Genomic DNA, 24073 nt, shown 5'->3' with positions numbered 1-24073 from the left:
ACTCTCGGCCCAATTACGAAACTGTAATGCTGTAATACTCTTAGAACACACACACACACACCGTCGCAGCCTATCTTTCAGTCTATATCCCTTGTCTATCTATCTTTATATCTGTGTGTCTGCTTATGTGACTGAGTTATGTTTGACTGTCTGTCTGTACGTGTTTCTATCTGTGTGTCTGCTTATGTGACTGAGTTATGTTTGTCTGTCTGTCTGTACGTGCTAATATCTTTATCTATCACTCACACTGCCACAGTCTGTCTACCTTTTTGTCTGTGTCAATCTATATTTCTATCTGTCCATGTATCTGCCTTAAACTTTATCGAAATCTATCACAAAAAGGCCATCCCAAATATTAATAAGAATCCCATGGTGATAGTAAGAAAGAAAACGGCGTCATCTTAGTAAAGTAATTCCTCTCTGTTTTCTAATCGTAATAAAGTAATTCTCTTTACCATCATCCTTCACTGCAAGAACACCATCCTCCTCCAGCTTAATAAAATCGTCTGGGTTTTGGAAGGATAATAAAGACGTTAGTAATAAAAATCGGTCTGTGGTAGCAAGAATTATTGAAGGAAAATTACATAATCGTAGTGAAGGGGTCAGCTGAAATGCGTAACAAAAATAATACAAAATGAACTGAAAATGGAAAATGTAGTCTGAACTCTGAAATAATAATGTTATGAGAGGAAGTTAAGTGTTAGTTGTGAGTTATTATTATTATTATTATTATTATTATTATTATTATTATTATTATTATTATTGTTTTTATTGTTTCATAATCCGTATGTTAGTGGTGCATTGTGGTGGTAGTTGTGTTTGTAGTGGTCATGTAGTGGAGGTGGTAGTTCTGGTAGTGGTAGTGGTGGTTGTGGTTGTGGTAGTCATGTAGTGGAGATGGTAGTTCTGGTTGTGGTTGTGGTGATCATGTAGTGGAGGTGCTATTTGTGGTATGCCTCATTAATTACAAGGTAAAATAGTAGTAGTAGTAGTAGTAGCAGCAGCAGTAGTGGCAGTGTATTAGTGGTGGTGGCAGTTGTAGTAGTAGTAGTAGTAATAGCAGCAGTGTAGTAGTAGTAAGCGTGTATTCGTTCATAGTCATTATCAAGTAAATCAGTCAGTCTCTCTCTCTCTCTCTCTCTCTCTGTATTATAAAACCGTCACATATATCGCCCTTTCCTTCCATGACTACTTGAGCTACCACTATTCGCATCCCTAACTACCATAACTACCACAATTCGTGATATATAGTTGAACTACCACCATTCGTGTCCATAACTACCACAACTACCACTATTCGTGTCCACAGCTACTACAACTACAACCATTCGTGTCCGTAACTATCACAACTACAACCATTCATGTCCATATCTATCACAACTACCACCATTTGCGTCCGTATATACCACAACTACCACTGTTGGCGTCCACAACTACCTTAACTACCACCATTCGCCATGTCTACCGCAATTCATGTCCACAACTACCAGTGCTTGCGTCCATAACTACCACAACTACTACCATTCGCGATGTGTGCCAAAACTACCACCATTTGGTATATCTGCCACAACTACCACTATTTTGCGTCCACAGCTACCACCACTCAGCAACCAACATTTCTACCTCCAGCAGCAGCCACCACTATCCTTACCTCTACCTACCACAATCGACTACCACTATCGCGACTCGTCCGAAGTGCTTCTTGCTTTCCCAACTACCACCATCGTAATACTAGTGCTACCAACATTTCAACCTACCAGCATTACTCAAGGAACTACCACCATCGCATTACTTAAGCTACCAATATTTCCATCTTTAAACTACCAACATCCCAACCCTCGAACTACCAATATTACGGCGCCCCAGGACCTACCACCATCGCATTTCCTTAACCAGCATTTACGATCTCGAACTACCAACATTAATTGAAGACCCCCGCCAGCTACCACCATCCCAGTCCTGCAGTGGCAAAAACAACTACCAACATCCACCACTACCACCACAACAACCACCATCGAGAGAAAATGAGAGCTGCAGGTAATGTAGTGTTTATGGTTATGAGGAGTATGTTGGTTGCTTAGTACGGAAACGTTTGTCGCAATTACGAAAGAAAATTAAATGTTAGAGAAAGATTATGGCAAAGAAAATGGAAAATTGATGATATAGAGAATGAAGAAACTGCAGGAAAGAAGGAGGGAAAGTGAAGGAAGAAAATTGAGATGGACAGAAGTAAATGAAAGAAGAGAGCGAGGAACTGGGAGAGAAGTGAAGGGAGGGAGGGACTGGGAGAGAGGTGAAGCAAGGGAGGGAGGGACTGGGAGAAGGGTGAAAGAAGGGAGGGAGAGACTGGACGAGAAGTGAAGGAAGGGAGGGAGGGACTGGGAGAGAACTGAAGGAAGAGAGGTAGGGACTGGGAGAACTGAAGGAAGAGAGGTAGGGACTGGGAGAATTGAAGGAAGAGAGGGAGGAACTGGGAGAGAAGTGAAGGAAGAGAGGGAGGGACTGGGAGGGAAGTGAAGGAAGAGAGGGAGGGACTGGGAGGGAAGTGAAGGAAGAGAGGGAGGGACTGGGAGGGAAGTGAAGGAAGGGAATGGGAGAAAAGTGAAGGGAGGGACTGGCAGAGAAGTGAAGGGAGAGACTGGCAGAGAAGTGAAGGGAGAGACTGGCAGAGAAGTGAAGCAAGGGAGGGAGGGACTGGGAGAAGAGTGGAGGAAGAGAGGGAAGACGGGAGAAGGAAGGAAGGAGGGAGGGAAGTGAAGGATGATCGAAGGGAGGGAAGTGAAAAACGAAAAGGAGGAGGTTGGGAGGGAAGGGGAAAGTGAAGGAAAGGGAAGTGAAGGATGATAGAAGGGAGAGAAGTGAAACAAGAAAAGAAGGAAGTTGGGAGGGAAGGGGAAAGTGAGGAAAACAGGGAGAAAGTAGAGTAAATGTAGGAAGTCCATAGAATTTGAATAAAGAAAATGGCAAGTAGTAAAGAATATAAAAAATAAAACAGTAAATAAATGAATAAAAAAAAAGAGAGAGGATATAGGACGAATAGAGAAAGTGTGAAAATAGAAGAGAAAGGGATGATTAGGGAAAAGTGAAGCGGGTAGTGAAAGTGTAGGGCAAAGAGAGAGAGAGAGAGAGGGTGGGATCAGTTCACAAACATATCCCATACACGCACCCCGAAATCACACACACACACACACACACACACACACACACACACACACACACACACACACACACACACACACACACACACACACACACACACACACACACACAATTGAGTACGTTTCGCAGAATCAGTTTAGTCATTGATTCCTGTCTCGTGTGTGTGTGTGTGTGTGTGTGTGTGTGTGTGTGTGTGTGTGTGTGTGTGTGTGTGTGTGTGTGTGTGTGTCAAATCACCTTTATCATTTATATCCGCCATAAAATAACCCAGATAATTAGCATCGTAATGAAGTGGTCAGCCATTAATTATTTACCTGTTTTATTCAAGGTAACACCAGGGTATTAATTACAGGTGTTTTCATTACCGGTATGGACGTGTGGTATTATTTTTGGCATAACACCAGTCCATGTTATTCAGAGGAGAAGTTATAGGTAGCAGATAGATGAGCTGGTAGGTAAATAGCAGGTAGGTAGGTACTGGATATGAATTTGAAGGTAGGTAGGTAGGTAAGTAGATTAAATATGGGTAGGTAGGTAGTAGATAAAATGTGGGTAGGTAGGTAAGAATATTGATTGGTAAGTATTGTAAATAAAATAGAGGCAGGTAAATAAGTTGTGAAAAATATTGGTTGGTAGGTAGATGGATACACACACACACACACACACACACACACACACACACACACACACACACACACACACACACACACACACACAGACGGGCTTTTCCATGAGAGGCGTATGGAGGGGGAGCGGGAGAGGGGAGTGACTCATGATGGGGAAGAAGACTTCGTGAGAAATGACTCACTGGGAGAGAGAAGGCGAGGAGGGATAGACCCCCCCCACCCTCTCTCTCTCTCTCTCTCTCTCTCTCTCTCTCATCAATGTATCCATCTGTCTATATCTATTCTCGTGTTTTTCCTTTCCATTTTAATTGTACCCACTCACCCCATTTATAGTAAAACAGTCCAAGGATGATGATGATGATGATGAGGATCATCATCATCATCATCATCATCATCATTTTATTACGGTTTGGACCAAAGACTTTTTTTTTTTTCTTTAGGATATTGCACATTGAGCATAGGAAATCCCTCTTGTAATGAAGGGGTTAATGGAAGGGGTTAATAGATGCAGGAGAGGGACGCCTTCACGTGGTGGCACCGAGATGGCCAGACGGGTGTGCTGCCTGGCTACACAAACGTCCCTCAGCTCATTCCCTAACCCCCGAAAGAAGGATGGTGGGCTGCAGGAGGACGGTTTCAGTTTGCATTCCAGCGGTTTCAGGTTCAGATGAGCCTGGGGTACAACTACTGCTATAACTTGTCTTTTTGCAACTTATTTCTCAGTGTGGGAAGAAGACAGTATTAAGGTTCTACGCCCTTTCCTTAGCACTTCATCCTTACCAGCACCATATTCTAACCTAACCTAACCTAACCTGATGCTGCCCAGTCGATCCACACCTAACTAAACTCAACCCAACCTTAATCTGACTTAAAGGAACTCAGTGTGACCTAACCTAACCTAACCTAATGCAGCCCAATCTAACCTAACCAAACTGATTTCATGATAACATTAATCTGACTTAAACTCACTATGACGTAATTTAGCCTAACCTAACCAAATGCATCCCAATCTCACTCAACCGTACAGCCTAATTTAACATACCGAAACTAACCTAACCTAACCTAACCTAGCCTAGCCTAGCCTAACCTGACAACCTAATTTGCAGTAGAGGGAGGTACGCGATAGATAGATAGTTTGAAAGACGCTAGATAGAAACAGACTCATAGAAATAAGTCGTGCAGAAAATATAAAAGAAACAGTGAGAACAAAAGTGATAACAACTCCTGCACGAGCAAGCGAGAGAGAGAGAGAGAGAGAGAGAGAGAGAGAGAGAGAGAGAGATTTTACAGAAGATGAAGAGAGGAAGGAAAAACAAATTAATAAATAAAAATCCATACAGCAGATTACAGGCGTCCTCTATCATAAAATTTCGGTAACAATTGGACTTAACAGCTGTAGGTTGAAATTTGGGGGGAAACCATTCTGGGGAAGCGATTTCCAAGGAGATGCAGTTCGGGGAATAAAATACTCTGATAGGCGGAATTTGTGCAGTATGGCAATGTGACAGTCCAGTCATGAGCACTACCAGATGCCCGTGTAGCACAGGGGAAGGCGTGGAGAGGTGGCACAATGGACGCAACTTCGTCTGAGCATTTGCCATAAAAGTATCTGTAAAATAATTCAAGGGAGGCAACATTCCTTCTTACTCGTAGGGGAGGTAGTTTATTTTTAATAGCAGGGTTATTAGTAATTCTGACTGCTTTTTTCAGAATTTTGTCCAGTTATTTAATGCAGCCTCTCCACATCCACTCCACAAGGGTGAGCAATATTCCAGCTGAGAGCGCATATGACTCTTGGAATTTATAGCTAACTGCTCGTCAGTCAAGAAGTTACAGACTCTACACTAATCCAAGTTTCTTTGTTTTAGCAAGTGATCTAACATGAGAAGTCCAGCTGAGGTCATTGTTAAGTGAAACTCCGAGAATTACAATACTTTTAGAGATAGGAATATTAGTAGCATTGAATGGACGTTTCAGTGTGAATAAACTGTGAAGTGTTGAGTCATCAGCATATGAGTGAATGGGATTATGGGTGACAGATAAGAGATCATGAATATGAATTAGGAGTAGGGTTGGAGCCAGAACTGATCCTTGTGGCACGCTGGCATTAATCGAGTGGAAATTGGAATATACATCATTTACTTTACCTTTCTGTCGTTGAGATACGAGGAAATTAGTGGAACAAAAGATGATAGGCCATAGCAAGGGAGTTTGGATAGCAGGGAACGGTGTCACACTCTTTCAAAAGCTTTAGAAATATCAAGGGTTACTGCAGGGGTTTCTTCTTGTTGGTCAGTTGACTGATGGATGGTATGAGTCAGGAGATTGATTATATATATAAAGAAACCGTGAGAACAAAGAAGCGATAACAACACGAGAGAGAGAGAGAGAGAGAGAGAGAGAGAGAGAGAGAGAGAGAGAGAGAGAGAGAGAGAGAGAGAGAGAGAGAGAGAGAGAGAGAGAGAGAGAGAATTATAGTGAGCAAAGAAATGTTAACAACACGAGAGAGAGAGAGAGAGAGTAAAGAAATGTTAACAACACGAGAGAGAGAGAGAGAGAGAGAGATTCATTCACAACCTGTATTAAAGTGACTTATCCAACACATTCACCTGTTGCATCCTTGGATGCTGGTGGTAGTTGTGGTAGTTACTGATGAAGGTAGTTGTGGTAGTTACTGATGGTGGCACTTGTGGTCTTTGTAGTTGTGATGGTGGCGGTTGTGTGATGGTGTAGTTGTAGCTACTGGTGGTGGTAGTAGCAGAGGTTGGTTGTAGAAATCAGTGTTGGTAGAAATGAATTGTGGTAATTGTGGTAGGTAATAGGAACCAGTGTTGATGGATATGAATTGCGGTACTTGTGGTAGTTACTGAATATGGTGGTAGATTATAGGCATGACTGGTGGTAGATATGAATTGTGGTAGTTGTGGTAGTACTGTGTGCAGGAATATACGAGTATGTATTTGTAGTCGTTTTACTAAGTATGTGTGTCGGTGTATGAATGTGTGTATGGTATTTCTGTGCGTGTGTCCGTATTGTATGTGTGTACGGTTTACTTGTGACTTGTTCCTCTATGCTCCTGTGGACGCGAACCCGGTGGACTGCAGGCTGAGGTTATATATCTTTTTTTCCCGCAAGCCCCCATACCCGTTCGGAGGATAGGAGGGAGCATAGGGCAGTAGATACCATTGTGAAAAACAGTTATTTGATGTTGCTTAACGGTGTGGTAGTGCTAGGTGTGGCTGGATATGAATTGTGGTAGTTGTGGTGGGTTATAGGGATCAGCGTTGGTGCCCGTGAATTGTGGTAGTTGTGGTAGGTTATAGGGATCAGCGTTGGTGCCCGTGAATTGTGGTAGTTGTGGTAGGTTATAGGTCTGTGAATGGTGGTAGTTGTGGTAGATTATAGGTCTGTGAATGGTGGTAGTTGTGGTAGGTTATAGGTCTGTGAATGGTGGTAGTTGTGGTAGGTTATAGGTCTGTGAATGGTGGTAGTTGTGGTAGGTTATAGCTCTGTGAATGGTGGTAGTTGTGGTAGGTTATAGGTCTGTGAATGGTGGTAGTTGTGGTAGGTTATAGGTTCTGTGAATGGTGGTAGTTGTGGTACGTTATAGGTGTGTGAATGGTAGTAGTAATGGTAGGTTATATGAATCAGTGTTGCTGGTTGTGAAGGTTGGTGGTTGTGGTAGGTTATTGGTCTGTGAATGGTGGTAGTTGTGATAGGTTATAGGTCTGTGAATGGTAGTAGTAATGGTAGGTTATATGAATCAGTGTTGGTGGTTGTGAAGGGTGGTGGTGGTAGGTTTGTAGTGATGGTAGAAGTGGTATGGTAATGTTGGATGAAGGTGCGATGATGGTAGTTATGGTAGTGATCAGTGTGGATATAGATGGTGGTAGTTGTAGTAGGTTATAGGGATCAATGTTGGTGGCTGTGAATGGTGGTGGCGGTGGCGGTGGTTGCCATGGTAACGCTCTTACTATGGTGCCTTTCAGTCTCCCACGCACACACGCACATACACATACACACGCACATACTCCCACGCCTTACACTTGTCCTTTAACACACCCACGCTCCCCCCTCCCCCCCTCTCTCTCTCTGACATTAACTTTGTAGATTCAGAGTAATAATTGGAATTTGAAGAGAGAAAGAGAGAGAGAGAGAGGGGGGGGGTAGACCCTTGGTAGTATAGGTGAGTCATGCGGTACACGCTAATTCGAACTCTCTAGAGAAGGTAGGGGGTATTCCGATTATGTGATATTACCTCGGTCACGTGATAGCATTGGCTGCTACAAGAGTACGGGGATGCCTCCCCAGTGGTGCCAGGGTCCAGGATCCTGGTGTGGACAGCTGGCATCACTCGGCTCATATATCCCTTTGTGGGAGGTAACTGTGGTATCCTGGGCGATGAGGTGGCTTTATATCCTTGGAGATTTAGCCAATAACTCTCCACAGGCTCGAAGGCCATAGTTATGGAGATGAGCATCGTGGCTAAGTGCTTCATGGTGTCAGGGTGCACCTTTACCTGTGCCTGCGATACCATTCTGACCCTCCAGTAAGGTAGGGGGCAGTTAAGGCTAAATTATAACTCTTCCACTTCGATAAAGGTCCTCCAAACAGAATAACATCGTCTGGCGGCAGCAAGAATAATATAAAAAGTGGTAGGGCTGAAGGAGTTAGTGATAAGGGATTTAAATGGCCTGGTGGGGATTTAGGGTTTGGCGAGGACTTACTGATCTGGTGCAGATTTAAAGAATATTATGAGAATTTAATGTTTTTAGCAGGGATTTTAGGGTTTGGAGGGGGTTTGACTGATCTGGTGGGGATTTAAAGGGTCTGGTTGGGACTTAAAGAGTAATGTAAAATTTAAAGGATATGTTGGGGATTTAATAAGTGATTGAGAAGTTAAAGGGCTTGGTGATGATTTAAAGGATTTGGAGGGATTAAGAGCCCAGGAGGGATTTAAAGGTCTGGTTGGTTACAGAGTATTTAAAGGATCAGGGGGAAGATGTAAAGGACTTAGTGGGGATTTAAGAGTCATTCATTTAAAGTGGTTCTGTATGTAGCCACAGGTATTAGCAAGATTTTTTGTATGTATTTGTATTTACATGCCAGTTCTTCATGCATACAGAGTGGTGTAGCACAACAACAACAGTAATGCTTCTTATATGTATTGGTTTAATCTTCATATTTACAGTAAATCGTTAAATGTGAATTCTTCATGTGTACAGTAAGGTTACATATACAGGCCAGTTTGTATTTACAGTAATTCTTTATGTTTACTGACCGATTTTTAATATTTACAGTATATGTTATGTTACCATATAATGGTTAGTTCTTCATATTTACTCCCCTTTTTCCTCTGCTATCCTCCCCACCACTGTCATACCCACACCCACACTCAACCCACTCCCATTTTCATTCCCTCTTCCTTGCTTTCTTTCCTTAGTGTACATTTTTTCTTTGCAACCCTCACATTCCCACCATCACTCTTTTACTTCCCTCCCTTCCCCAACTCTTCTGCTGAACTTTTGCTGACATACCAGTGCTGGAGAGTGATGACTTCGTTTGGTGCCAGTGGTTTAACTGGGCATTTCCACTACCTAGTTATACATCTCCCTCCTTATTCCTTGACAAGAGGATGGTAGACTGCAGAAGGAGGGCATTTTCAGCCTGCAGTCCACCAGGTTCACATTCATTTCATCCTGGGTTTGCCACTAGTAGCTACAACTACTGACACACAACATGCACTTTTCCCCACCTGCTCAGTACCATGTTTGTTCCAACATGAAGGGATCCATTCACCCTCTTCATTTTAGGTGGTGACCAAGTGTTGTCATATTAGAAGGTAAATTTGACTAGTAACCAAGGATACTCATTCCTACCTCATAACTAAGGTTCATGAAATATCACAACCATGACAGTATATGAGTAGCGAGGTGTGGCCTAGTTTTGTCAGGTGATTACAAACCAACAGGAACCACACCCTCACACTTCCCCACTCTTACAGCCCACTCTTGCATGCAGCATCATTTTCCAGTCTTTTCTCTTCCAACTCTTACCCACATACCTCCACACTCTCTTCAGTCTCATCTTGCACACTCATCATTTTCACCTTCACGCCACTATTGGTGCTGGAGAGGAACACTGTCACATGGTGGCACATATGGGATTTGGTGGTTGAGCTACCTAGTTATATACTGTAAATGGACCTTAGTCACCTCCATGTCCCCAAAAGAAGGATGATGAACTGCAGGAAAAAAGGCAGCTTCAGCCTGCAGCCTGTGAGGTTTACATCCAGATGAGCCTGGGGTTGCAGTTACTACTACCATTGTTACCACTGCTATCCCTCTCTTACAGCCACTCTCACTTGTAGGAGTGCAAAGAAAAGCAGATGGCAACAGACCTAAATATTCCACTACTTTCCTGCCCCACTTTCATTCCCATACCTCTGCTATACTGTACTCGTTCATTTTAACTTGGCCTAAAATTGCCATCTCCATCTTGAAGGCTGAGTTGTAACGGTAGATTAACACGAAGAAGTGCCATGGAAAGAATACAGAGCCACAGTATTGTTTTATCTTCCACTGAGCTGCATAAAACAAGCTACTAAAAGAACAAAATTTGGACCAAGGTTAGGCAAAAGAATGATAACCAGACCCTATTTATTTGCAGTGTGATTGAGCTAAGTAGGGAGTGATGGGGATAAAGAGGGTGGTACCTCAGAACTGCCAAAACACCTCCCCCTCTTCCCACACTCTCACCTCATCCTTTTATGTGTTCTTATTTTATTTTATTTATTTTTTAAAACTTTCCTTCCCATGAACCCACTCATACACCCTTCTCATTCTTACATGCCTACACCCCACTCAATTTTTTTACTGTTTTCACAATTATCTCCCACTTTTCACTGGTGTAACAGAAAAGACACATCCTTGAATGATAAGTTCCCTCCAAAAGAGTCCCCCCAGCCATAATTTAATTTGATGGCATCAGAGCCATGTGTATTGCCCAAAAACATTATCAGATACTAGAATCTAATTGTTTAAAGTGTATTGTCAGATGATGTAACAAACTTTGTTAAATCATCCCACGGTACACCTGAAGCAACTGTTCTTTGTTCCGGTTTACTCATCTGCAAATAACTAAAAACCAGCAAAATTGGAACCATAAAAGCAAGAGAAGACTGTATTCACCTCTCCATTTCTTACTCACACTCACTTTTACTCAGTTATTCTCCTATCCCCTTCCCCAACTCCTTACACACCCCTACTAACCACACCCCACTTTCTTACAGCATGGGTGAGCCAGGTTGGGAGTGATGGGGGTAAGGATGGCGGTGCCTCGGAACTCCTACACCACCTCCCTCTCCTGCGGCCATCAAACACTGAGGCAAAACTGCAGTACCTTTCCATCATTCCAAAGGTGGGTGCTTGGAAGTAGTTCCAGTCTATTCAGTTGGGTACTCCTTGCCACAGTTTGGTTAGGAAAATCTAAGACCTCTGTTGCACAGGATTTTTGTATAAATTTTCTGTTGGCAACAACATTTTGTTTTAACCTCTTCACTATGTATGATGACATACTCTTCATTTAATTTTGCTACCTCCAGATGACTGTATATGACTTAGGAAGAATTTCTTATACTGAAGGGATTAATGACGGCTGTACCCAACCTGTCCCGTTGGAAAAGCCTAAAAAGTAACATCAAAATAAAATGCGTTACTAGATTGAAAGGGTCAATGTTCCTTTGTTACCTACAAAGCTGACTTGTCAGTTTCCCCAATTTCTGGTGCCAGATGTATGGAAAGAGTAGTGTTATTTAGGAACACTGCGAAATCACGATGATTGCCTCTAGTATTGGCTGCAACAATTGTCACACCACTGGCCTCTCTCTCCATGGACTTTGAATATCAGTTTGGTGAACTAGTAGCAACTGACTCAGATGACTTTATGTACCCATAGATCAGTATAAAAGTGGAAATGCAGTCAGCCTTTGATAATATGTTGACAATGGTGTGTTTGTACTCGTAGTAGATGGATGGCTACCATTGACATAGGAGGTACTGTCATGAGGCCACAAACTTAGTAATTGTCCACACAGTCATCTCCTTTGGTAGGAAATATTCAACTACAATAAGTAGTGCCAAAACCCAAGCTAATACTGTCACATTTGTTACAAGTCTATTTTTTTTTTCTTCACAGCAATTTGCAGATTCTGTTGAGATGTAAAGAGCTGGCTTTGGCCCATGGTATGGCTTCCAGTCCATAGAGAACATCACTTATACCATGGCCAACCCTTGTACTAGGATTCCTTAACCCGTTAACTGCTTTATACAGCTTGGGCTGTTCCAAGTGCGACTGCTCAATACAGCCCTGGCTGCGCAGGTGAATTTTGAATATAGTGCCATGGTGACCAAGGCCGACCCATGCAAGCATGTTTGAGCCTTCAAAACCGAAACCGAAAAAGAAAACGGAAACCATACATTCCAATAGGGAATCAGACACTTCGATGTTCATCCATAGCTTTACCAAAGTAAATATTGAGCTAATATCTCGTTACTGTATACTTTGGCACATGTTCTCTCAATTCCTAAGACAGAATTTAGCCTTTGGGAATTTTCATTTTTACCCCTATGTCTGGGCACCATGGACACCTCCAAAAAACCGCAGTGCGCAGTGAACGGGTTAAAGAAAACATGGCATCATTTTTATGTGTGTATGTACTTTATATTATTACAGGCAGTGGCATCAAATTTCTGAATTTTAAAAGCATGATGTGCTTTAAAGGCAGTCATCCCTATCATTATCTCTTAATTTAGCAACCTTAGTATAATGACATTTTTTTCACTGAATGATTTGATGCAGCTTAGGAAAGAACTTAAGATGTGAAATGGTTGTATAAGGCTATATCTAACCTAGTTGGAAAAGTCAGTCCTAAACTGAACTATAATGTCACTGAACTGAAGGGGTTAGAATTTAAGTATTTACAAAGCAGCATTATTTGCTGCTGTGTTGTCAAGTGCTTGTTTGTGTACAGGTGCTGGCTCAGGCATTGGCATCAGCAGGGAGGGAACCCAGTGCACTGGAGGATGCACGTCAGGTGCTGAGCTACTCATTGCTGCACCCGGCCATCACAAGCGAGGAACGGAGAGCACTCACACATTGGCTTACTGCACTACATGCCAGACTCCCACGCACAAACAGAGAAGGTATGGCTTTGTGGCCAGGTATGGAGAATGAGAGATTAACTATACTCTGTTTATTTAACCTGGCCTAAAATTGTCACCTCTTACTCTTGAACACTTGACTCCTATGAACAAACAGAGAAGGTATAGTTTTGATATTTATTCACCTTTTAGCCAAAGAGTGGAAATGGATTAGTTGGAGAGTAGCATGTGGTGTTACGTGGAGGTACAGACAAACAGTGATGAAGTTAGGAGCATTGTGGTGTTGATGTTGGATGTACTGAGAAGTGTTAAAAGAAGTAAGCTGTAGAGAGATGAGAAACTATAGAGTATAGAGGTTTGCTAGGAGAGTGGGGTGGAGTGGGAGGAGTGAGAGAATGAGATGGTTTAGAACACAAACACACTGGTTCACAGCTGTACACACCAGACACCTATTCACAGACAGAGAAGTTATGGGTTTGTGCTTCTTCACACATTTCAGGCTTGAGATCCTCCAGTTATTATAGACTGATTTACAGATATTCAGTGAAATTGGCTCCCAGATCTTTTTGGCATTAATAACAAATTTACTGTACATCTAAATTATCAACTATTTCATGCAGTGGTAATAGTTAGCCCATTTGATTTATTAATTACTCTACCATAATTGTTACACAGTAAAGCATAATGCAAATATTTTAAAAGTAAAACTTGTCTTTCAAAATAAATTTGCACAAACTAGGATGCAAAGCAACATTTTACCTGAGTGAGGCAGCAGTCATAATTGATTTTGCCATACCAGTATGTACTGTATTGGGAAAAGTACCTTGAGATGGTTTGGCCATGTGGAGAGGATGGTGAATTAGAGAATGATTTGGAGAGGATATGTGAATGAGATGGAGGGGTGACCGAGGATGAGTTGGAGGTGTGAGGTGGAGGAGCTTATGAAAGAGGGTGTGAGTTGAAGAGAGGGCAGCCTGATGGCTGAGGACAAAGTGACATAGAGGCAATTCATTTGTGGTCATCCCTTCCAGGATTATGGTATGTGGCTATAGTAATACAGGCACTGTAGTATGAAATTCCATGTTCAGAATACATTTTCTCAGAGAAGAATTATGCAGTATTAATAGTATTGATGGAAGGTTAATGTCAAGTTACAAAGTGCCAAATAAACATTCATACTCGTACATACATAAAATGATGTCATGCTTCCTGGATGGCCATTGCACAGCTAATGTTCTCTATGAACTGAAAGCTAAATCAAGTGCCTAAACCAGATAATTACAGTGCCTTCCAGCAGTTGCTGGAAGTTGTTGGGATAAAAGTAATTTGACATATATAATCAGATCTGTAACAGTTTGAGAGTCTCAGCTTGGACATGATTCAATGTAGTCTCCCAGATAAATAACCACTTAGTGACTGTACTTATGGCTGAATGTTTCTCGCCGTAGAGTGGTGATTGTGTGGGTAGTTACTAAGCTTGTAGCAACACTTCACTCATGGTAGTACCTATCAGGACCAATGGTAGTCACCCATCTACTACCTCAAATGCAAAATAAATAAACTACTGAAACTTAGTTCCAGTTATTAATAAAATAACTTCTGGGATGGGGGCGTGACGGCGGTTCCGCCGGCATAGATCGTGGGTCCAGGGCGAGATGGGGCTTGAACCTGTGCTAGAGGGTACAGGGCATTGCGGTTCCCAGGCTGCCGCTTCCGCCCAATAGAGAGGGACCCGAACCTGGGAGTAGCGCCCCAGGAGGCTGCCCTATCAGTGGGTGTATAATGGCGGGACAGTGCAGTGCCAAGGCGCGCTTGGAGGGTGTCCCTGCAGCTGTCCTGGCAGGGTGCCCCAAGGCCACTACCACAGCCACTGGTAAGCTGGTGGGCTAGGGGTCCCAGATCCATTGCCTGGACCTGGGACTGTGCAGTGAGTGGGGCTTGTGGTATGTCTACCCCTTTTATTATTATCGACTATGACTAAATACAAGAATAAGCTTCAAAGCAAGCCTGAGGACATTAAAACGCCCGAGGGGATGAGAGTGGGTTAATGGAACGTGGGAAGTTTGAGGGGAAGAGCAGGAGAAGTTGTTGAGGCATTCATTAGGAGGTGGGTGGATGTGGCATGCTTGCAGGAAGTCCGGTACAGAGGTGGATCAGCCAGAAAGATTGTTGAGAAGGATTGGTACTATAAGTTGTTTTGGCAGGGGGGGACAGATGGATATGGGTGTGTGGGTGTGTTGGTTGTGGAGAAATGGGTGGAATATGTTGTGAATGTTATGAGAGTAAGCGATAGGATATTGGTAGTGAAAATTTTGTTCAGTGGAGTGATGACTGTTGAAATGTTGAAGGTCTCAGGAGATACAGCAGTAAGGTTAGTCACTAACCTGATTAATATAATTATATATGAGTATGTTGTACCAGATGATTGGTTGAAGAGTGTAATTGTAAATGTGTACAAAGGGAAGATTGATGCCCTGGAAAGAGGAAATTATAGAGGTATAAAGCTTTTAGATCAGATAATGAAGGTAATGGAGAGAGCTGTAGAAGGTATGATGAGAGAAAAAGTGAATATTGATGAGATGCAGTTTGGGTTTATGCCAGGCAGGGGGACCACTGATGACATATTCATTGTTCGACAGCTTCAGGAAAAATATATTGGGAAGAAAAGGGATCTGTACTTTGGTTTTGTTGATTTGGAAAAGGCCTTTGACAGAGTCCCAAGAGAGGTGGTGAAGAGGGCAATGAGAAAGCTTGGGTTTGAGGAGTGGCTAGTTAGGGTGGTTATGGCCATGTATGTGGGTGCTCACACCCAGGTAAGAGTGAATGGAGATTTGAGTGATGAGTTTTCTGTGAATGTTAGTATGCATCAGGGGTCAGTTTTGAGTCCCATGTTGTTTATCATGGTACTTGAAACCCTCTCATGTGACTTCAGAAATGGACTTCCATGGGAGATGTTGTATGCTGATGATTTGGTGTTGATTGCAGAGAATAAGAGGGAGGCGGAGGAAGGATTTAGGAAGTGGAGAGATGGTATGGGGCACAAGGGCTTAAGGGTAAATGCCGATAAAACAAAAGTGATGATATCTAGGGTTGGTGGTAGTACAGTCATAGAAGAGGGAGAGTGGCCATGAGCATTTTGCCACAAGGGCATGGGAAGTAATTCCATCTTGTGCAGTGTTTGTGATAAATGGGTGCACAAGAGATGTAGTGGTATCAGAGGTAGACTGCGAGATAATGCTGATTTTATGTGTGTGGCGTGTCGGGGAGAGCATGTGGAGATTGTCAGGTGTGAAAGGATTAAACTTGCTGGGGAGTCTCTTGAGTGTGTGGAAGAGTTTTGTTATTTGGGAGACATATTATGTGCTGGTGGTGGGGCTGGAGCTAGCTCTGTGTCTTGGGTGAGAAGTGGTTGGAAGAAGTTCAGGGAGCTGTTGCCTCTCCTGACATCGAGAGGACTTACCCTACATGCTAAGGGGTTTTTATATGCATCATGTGTTAGGAGTGTGATGCTGTATGGTAGTGAGACCTAGGCAGTAAAGTGAGAGGATATTTTAAGGCTTAAACATACAGAAATGACAATGATTAGGTGGATTTGCAGTGCATCCCTGCGTGCAAGGCCTGGGGGGGCTGGGTTTACGATGGAAGAGTTGAGTGGTAGGGTGGGACTGGAGTATATTGGTGTTGTGATGAGGAGAGGTAGATTGAGATGGTTTGGGCATGTAGAGAGGATGGAGGATGATAGTAGGGTGCAGAAGGTGAGAAGTGTTAATACTGGGGGCGGGGTTGCGAGGGGTAGACTATGAGAAGTGGGACGAGGTCATTAAGTGTGATCTCAGGGTTAAGGAACTGAACAGGGAGGCTGTCATAGATCGTGCAGCATGGAGAGCCGCTATTAGGTGACCAAGGCTGACGCATGCAAGCATGTCAGAGCCTACAAAAACGAAACGAAACGAGTAGTTTATGGCTGTGTGCTGTAAAGTAAACATAAAGAAATTACCTTACAAGTTGAATATAAATCAGAGATTGGGATATACTTTATGAATCATAAGATTATATATATAGAGAGAGAAAGAGAGAGTCAGTCATCCAGTCATTGTATCTTCACATTTCTTAACAGCAGCCTACCCTCCTACCACCACCACCCCCACTACCTCCAGTGCCACCACCACCACAACCAACAACTGCAACAACAGCAGCAGCCGCAGTAACAACAGTGGTGGTAAATCGCAATGGCCATCTGACCCTCCAGCAGTGCCTGATACTGGACAGGTAATGGGCTTCTTCAGATTTAAGTATTAGTATTAGTAGTAGCAGCCCAGGTTCAACTGAAATGTGGACCCAGTGGACTGCAGGATGAACTTGCCTTTCTGGCAATTCACCATCCACCTTTGGGGCAATAGGGAGGGAGGTGAGGGATATTTGTGTAACAAAGTAGCATGCTTGCCTTGCTGTGTAGGCACCGCCACATGGAGTCATCCCTCCCCATCAGCAGGGAGTAGTGACAGTGAGGATTTTGATGATAACTACATATCCTTAGGAACATAGGGTTTGAAAAATATATGCAGTATAGTGTACTGATTAAGTCACTGTTAAGGGTGAAGTGGCTTGTGGTAACCCTGTCTCTCCTTTCTACAGACCAGACCTTATCCTGCTTCCTCAGCTCTAGCTCCATGGGTAAGTAGAGTTTTTTTCTTTTACTTTTTCTTCCCAATTGTTTTGTATTTTTGTCTTGTACTTTTTCACTCTCCTCTTTAAATGACAATTTTTTTTTTTTAAATTAGATTGTGGGATTTTGGTATGTGGGTATAGATACATAGATTTTTGGTGCCAGTGTTTAAGGAAACTTGCTTATGAAACCAGTCTCGGAATAATTTTGGTTCATTTTCTATGATACTTTAAGGCATATGTATAGGTTTTAAGGTATATGCAAATATTAGAAGAAATATTAGGTGATAGATGGAGGCGCTCATCATCCACTCACTGTGCTGGGATGTGCTATGGTCTCTACACTGAGTGACGAGCCAAATGGTTTCCTGTACCCAGGAAACTGTTTACTTCGTTGGATGGTAACCATATAACTGGGTTTTTGGCCGGGTTAAGTGTCCCCTGGATTCCCCTGTCTGAAATCACTTAATCAGGGTCCCAGAGACCCTCGGAGGGCCGAATACCTGCCCAGGGCCCCAGCCAAATGGGCAGATTCGCCTGGCCATGTAGAATGTAAGAGGTGTGCATGAGGAGAGCAAGAAGGTGGAAATGGTGAATGTGTTCAAGAGTGGGAGATATGCTGTGATGGCATTGTGTGAAATAAAGATGAAAGGGTGTGAAGTAGAGTGGGAGGGTGTGAAGTGTGTAAGACCGGGCATGACTAGACGAGGAAGATGCAAAGAAGGAGCTACATTGTTGATGAATGAGGTGTGGCAGAGTGGAATGAGAGATTACAAATGTATCAGCTCGAGATGTATGATGTCATGTTCAATTTTGAGAAGGTGGAAGTGGCAGTGATTGTAGTACATGCACTGTGTGATGACACGAGTAAGAGAGAGAAAGACAGGTTTTGGGATGAGCCGGATGAAGGAGTGGGAGAATTGCCTAGGAGCCATAAAGTGATCGTAATGAGCGATATGAATGGAAGAGTAGGCACTGGTCCTGAGGATGACATAAGGGGGTGTAATGGAGTACCAGGAGAAATGATAATACTGAAGGATAAGTGTCAGCAAAGGAGGTTGTGCATTTGTAACTTGTATTTCAAACACAAAGATGCATATAAATATACGTGGTATAGAGGGAACAGGGATTGTGTTGAAAGGAGCCTGATTGATTATGTTCTCGTAGAGAGGTTGATGCTGGGAATGGTTGCTGATACAAGGGCTGTGAGAAGATGATGTGGTGGTCTGTCAGATCATATGATTGTGGTATGCAAGATCAAGCCGAGAGGAGTGAGGTGGACCAGGAGAGAGAGAAGCAGTTGGGGAGAAAGACTGAAAGTTGAGAAGCTGAGGATCAAAGAAATGGCAGATAAATAGAGGGCCAAAATAGAGGAGGAGTTGGATTCAGTGAATTGGGGTGATGTGGATCAGGACAGCCTGTGGAATGCATACAGGGATTGTTTAGTTAGGAATGCTAAAGCGGTGTGTGATGTGGCAAGAGTAACAACAAAGAAGAAAGGTACAGCATGGTGGGATGAAGAGGTTAAGAGAACAGTGGAGGAAAAGAGGAAGAAGTGGCTAGCGTGGTTACAGGACAGGGGTTCAAATGAAATACAAACTGAATATATTTAGAGCAAAAAGCATGTAAGGAGACTAGTGAAGAGGAAAAAGAAGGAGGTAAATGATGATCTAGGAAGAAAAATGAATGCAAATCACTCTGAAAATAGGAAGTTATTCTGGAAAAAGGTGTGGAAATGTAAAAGTGACAGCAGAAAGAAATGTGAAAGTGTGAAGAATTTAAGTGGTAGATTATTAACCCATGGGGATGAAGTAAGGACCAGATGGAAAGAATATTTTGAAAGCCTGATGAATGATGAATGAGAATGGAGAGAGCAGAGTGGCAGTAAACATGATTGGTTTTGGGGGTGTGCAGGGAAGGAATGCAGTGCCAGGAAACGTGACACTTGCACAGGTGAAGAACGCTGTGAAGCGGCTGAAAAATGGGGAAGCAGTTGGGGTTGATGAGGTGTATGCAAAGATGATTAAGTGTAGTGGAAAGAGTGGAATGAAGTGCTTGTTGGAGGTATGTAAGGAGGCATGGATGAGTGAAAGTGTGCCAGCTGAGTGGAAAAAGGCTATGATTGTACCCCCTGTATAAAAATAAAGGTGAGCGAAGTGAGTGCAAGAATTATTGTGGCATAAGTCTGTTGAGTGTTTTAGGGAATGTATATGGAATAATTATTATAGAGAAAGTAAGAGATATATCAGAAGTCCTAGTGAGTGATGAATGCAGTGGCATTTGGAGTGGCAGAAGATCTATCTATCTATCTATTGCCAGACGCCTCAGTCCCGTTTGGGGTGGCCACAAACAAATCGCCTCCAAGTCGCCCTGTCCCCCGCCATTTCACTGCCCTGCTCCCAACTCACACCCCCCTTTCTCATATACCTCTCCACCCCATCCCTCCATCTCATTCTTGGCCTCCCCCTCCCTCTTCCCCCCTCCACCTCACTCACATACACTCTCTTCGTCAGTCTTTCACCCTCCATTCTCTCCACATGGCCAAACCACCTCAGTGTGTTCCTCAGAACTCTTCCTATCACATCCACATCCACACCACAACGCTCCTTTATATCCTCATTCATCAGCCTGTCTCTCCATGTGACTCCACAGGCTCCTCTTAAATAACTCATTTCCACTGCTCTCACTCATGACTTGTGTCCTTCCAACAACGTCCAAGCTTCACTTTCGTACGTTAGAGTTGGTATCACAATACTGTCATGTAGTAACTTTTTCACTTCCATGCTCACATCCCTGTTTCTTATCACTGCTTTCAAAGAACCAGCAACCTTTCTTCCCTGCTGTACCCTTTCAAGCACTTCACCCTCCAAACCTCCATCCTTACTCATCACACTACCCAAGTACTTAAACGTACTCACATTTTCCAATTCCTCACCATTCAACCTCGCTGTACATTCACTGACTTCACCTCTCTCAAAGACCATCACTTTACTCTTCCCTACATTCACCTTTAGATTCCGTTTCTTACACACTCTCCCAAACTCATCCACCAAGCCTTGCAGCTCCCCTTCGTCTTCACTCAACAAGACAGTATCATCTGCAAACAACAGTACATGGAGTTTCCAAACACTATCCTCTCTCACCAGGGCCACTCCAACATCCACTACCCTACCTTGTACCTTTTTTATTACCCCATCCATGTACAGATTGAACAACCATGGAGACATGACACATCCCTGTTTCAACCCAACTTTCAAAGAGAAAAATTCACTTAGTTCACCATCCACACGCACTGCAGCCTTCTCACCATCATACATACTCTTCACAGCATTCAACAACTTCCCATCCACTCCATATATTCTTAACACTTTCAACAATCCTTGTCTATCCATCCTGTCATATGCTTTCTCCAAATCCATGAAAGCCGCATACAACTTCTTTCCCTTCTCTAGAAACTTTTCCACTAAAGATCTAAGAATGAATATCTGATCTAGACAACCTCTTCCCTTCCTAAAGCCTCCCTGTTCTTCTCCAACTAATTTCTCTGTTCTTTCTCTAACTCTGTCAGTAAGTATCCTGCCATACACTTTTCCTATTATACTGAGAAGACAAATGCCCCTATGATTACCACACACTTCTTTTTCCCCTTTTCCTTTGTACAAGGGAATAATTATACCTGACTTCCAATCCTCCGGGACTCTACCTTCCTCCCAGGCCAATCTGCACATCTTCCACATCCTTTCTACTACTATCTCTCCCCCATGCTTCAGCATTTCACCACACGCTCCATCAATTCCTGGGGCTTTCCCCGATTTAACTTTCTTCATTGCTTCCACAACTTGTATCCTACTGATTTCTTCCCGTCTTCTCACCTCCCTCCTTCTCCCAGCCATTCCCCAGCCACTTATACTCGCATTACTTCCATCCTCTATGTTCAGCAATTCCTTAAAGTGTTCTCTCTGTCTGCTCACTTTTTCTCCCTTCTCCACCAGTAATCTACCATTTTTATCTTTCACTCCCCTGCTAACTTCACTTCCACCCTGTCTTACTCTTTTCACCTCTTTCCAGAACATTTTCTTACAGTCCCTCCACTTTAGACTCAAATTCCTTCCAAATTCCTCATCCACTCTCTTCTTAATCTCTCTTACTAATCTTTTCACCTCTCTCTTTCTTTCTACATATAACTCTCTCTTCTGCCTCTCAACTTCTTCCATTCCCCTATTTCTCATCCATTCATTGTAAGAAGGACTATTTGGTGTTTATGGCATTTATAGATCTGGAGAAAGCATACGACAAAGTAGACTGAGAAGGATTGTGGAAGTTTTTGCGCATGTACGGTGTAGATGGTAAGCTGCTAAGTGCCGTCAAGAGTTTTTATGATGGTAGTGAGGCATGTGTAAGGATTATTGGGCATCAACGTGAATGGTTCACGATCATTGTGGGCGTGTGACAAGTTTGTTTGATATCCCTATGGTTGTCCAATGTATATATGGATGGGGTGATGAGAGAAGTAAGAACATGAGTAATGGGGAGAGGGATGGCATTGGTACTGAATGGTGATGGATGGAATATCTCAAATTTCTTGTATACCGATGATGCAGTGCTGCTTGTTCAGTATATATATATATATATATGGATGGGGTGATAAGAGAAGTAAAAACACAAGTAATGGGGAGAGGGATGGCAATGGTAATGAATGGTGATGGATGGAATATCTCAAATTTGTTGTATACGAATGATGCAGTGCTACTTGCAAATACCGGACAAGAACTTGGTAGACTAGTGCAGCCTGTTGAAGTCTGGTCGAGGTTTTACTCAAATAATAATATTAATCAATAATAGTGATAATATCATGATAATTATTGATTTGGCAACTGGTCATCTAGTGGATTAAGTGGATCTCACTGAACTTAGCTCGTAAGGGTTTATATTGGGGTTTATTGCCCTCATACTGCGACTTGGGTGAGCAACTGGTCAGTCATGCCAGTGATGTCTTGACTAAGTAGCCAAACCCGGACATTCTTCTTATGGGACAGTAAAGGATTGGTTGATAGGTAGAAGAGACTGATAATCAGTTTAGCATCTGATGTCTGTTTTTCCTTGCAAACAGGATGATGTAGGATGGTGCAACAGCAACAGCAACCCCAGCAGTACCAGCATTGGCGGGGTGACTGTGGGGTGTGGAGGTGGGGCAGGGCAAGGTGTAGGGGGTGTGGGGCAGGTTGCAGGTGTGTGTGGTGTGGGGATGGGGGGGATGGGAGAGGCCCCACAGTCCCCTAACAACTCAGTCACGTCTTCGTCACGGTCATCAGGTGGAGACTCAAACACAGAGGAGCCATGTCAACCCCACCCTGGAATGAGAGGTGAGGGAGTTAGCTGTATTGTGTGTATTAGCTCTCTTTCTTATTTTCTCTTTATCTGTTAGTGTCTCATTCTCTTTCTTGCACTTATGCATCAGTCTCTCTCTCTCACTTATGTATCTTACCTTCTGTCTCAGACTTACATTCACACACCTACTCACTCACTTCCTAGAGTGAGAAGTAAGATAGTTGGGTACAGTATATTGTTGGTACTTTCTTTTTTTCTTACTTTTTCAAGAACGTACATTCTCTCAGTCACTGGAATGTGAGGTGATGGAATTGGGATACATTTTTGGTGTGTGTTCACCTTCTTACTTTCTGGAACACTTATTCTATCCCTTAATGGATTGAAGGATGAGGATGTTGGTGATAGCATTGATATTTGCTCACTTTCTCACTTATTGTCTCTTTCTGCATTGTGCACCTTTTCTGACTGTCCCACAAAATATCATCTTAGTTATGGTAGCAAACTGTCTGTAAGGATTCTTCATTATCCTTTGCTTGTCCTTTGTACAAAAACATGACTATGGCAGTGATGGTAGCAAACTGTCTGTAAGGATTCTTCATTATCCTTTGCTTGTCCTTTGTACAAAAACATAACTATGGCAGTGATGGTAGCAAACTGTCTGTAAGGATTCTTCATTATCCTTTGCTTGTCCTTTGTACAAAAACATAACTATGGCAGTGATGGTAGCAAACTGTCTGTAAGGATTCTTCATTATCCTTTGCTTGTCCTTTGTACAAAAACATAACTATGGCAGTGATGGTAGCAAACTGTCTGTAAGGATTCTTCATTATCCTTTGCTTGTCCTTTGTACAAAAACATAACTATGGCAGTGATGGTAGCAAACTGTCTGTAAGGATTCTTCATTATCCTTTGCTTGTCCTTTGTACAAAAACATAACTATGGCAGTGATGGTAGCAAACTGTCTGTAAGGATTCTTCATTATCCTTTGCTTGTCCTTTGTACAAAAACATAACTATGGCAGTGATGGTAGCAAACTGTCTGTAAGGATTCTTCATTATCCTTTGCTTGTCCTTTGTACAAAAACATAACTATGGCAGTGATGGTAGCAAACTGTCTGTAAGGATTCTTCATTAT

General features: G+C 42.8%; 1 protein-coding gene across 1 annotated transcript in view; it reads left to right on the top strand.

Moving 5' to 3' along the window:
• smg (sterile alpha motif domain containing protein 4 smaug) overlaps positions 1 to 24073 on the top strand; it is a 57641-nt gene that overhangs the window by 15058 nt on the left and 18510 nt on the right. The window contains exons 2-7 of the mRNA XM_080270115.1: positions 11077 to 11204; positions 12817 to 12988; positions 15295 to 15317; positions 17099 to 17215; positions 17582 to 17620; positions 22722 to 22974. Coding sequence (XP_080126241.1) covers positions 11077 to 11204; positions 12817 to 12988; positions 15295 to 15317; positions 17099 to 17215; positions 17582 to 17620; positions 22722 to 22974 — 732 coding nt within the window. The remainder of the gene's footprint in view (positions 1 to 11076; positions 11205 to 12816; positions 12989 to 15294; positions 15318 to 17098; positions 17216 to 17581; positions 17621 to 22721; positions 22975 to 24073) is intronic.

The sequence above is a fragment of the Coenobita brevimanus genome, chromosome 39 (assembly GCF_032717465.1).
Source record: "Coenobita brevimanus isolate Jiangsu-jjx chromosome 39, ASM3271746v2, whole genome shotgun sequence".
NCBI lineage: Eukaryota > Metazoa > Arthropoda > Malacostraca > Decapoda > Coenobitidae > Coenobita > Coenobita brevimanus.
The sequence above is the reverse complement of the archived record's forward strand: the minus strand, read 5'-3'. Positions and strand labels throughout refer to the sequence as shown.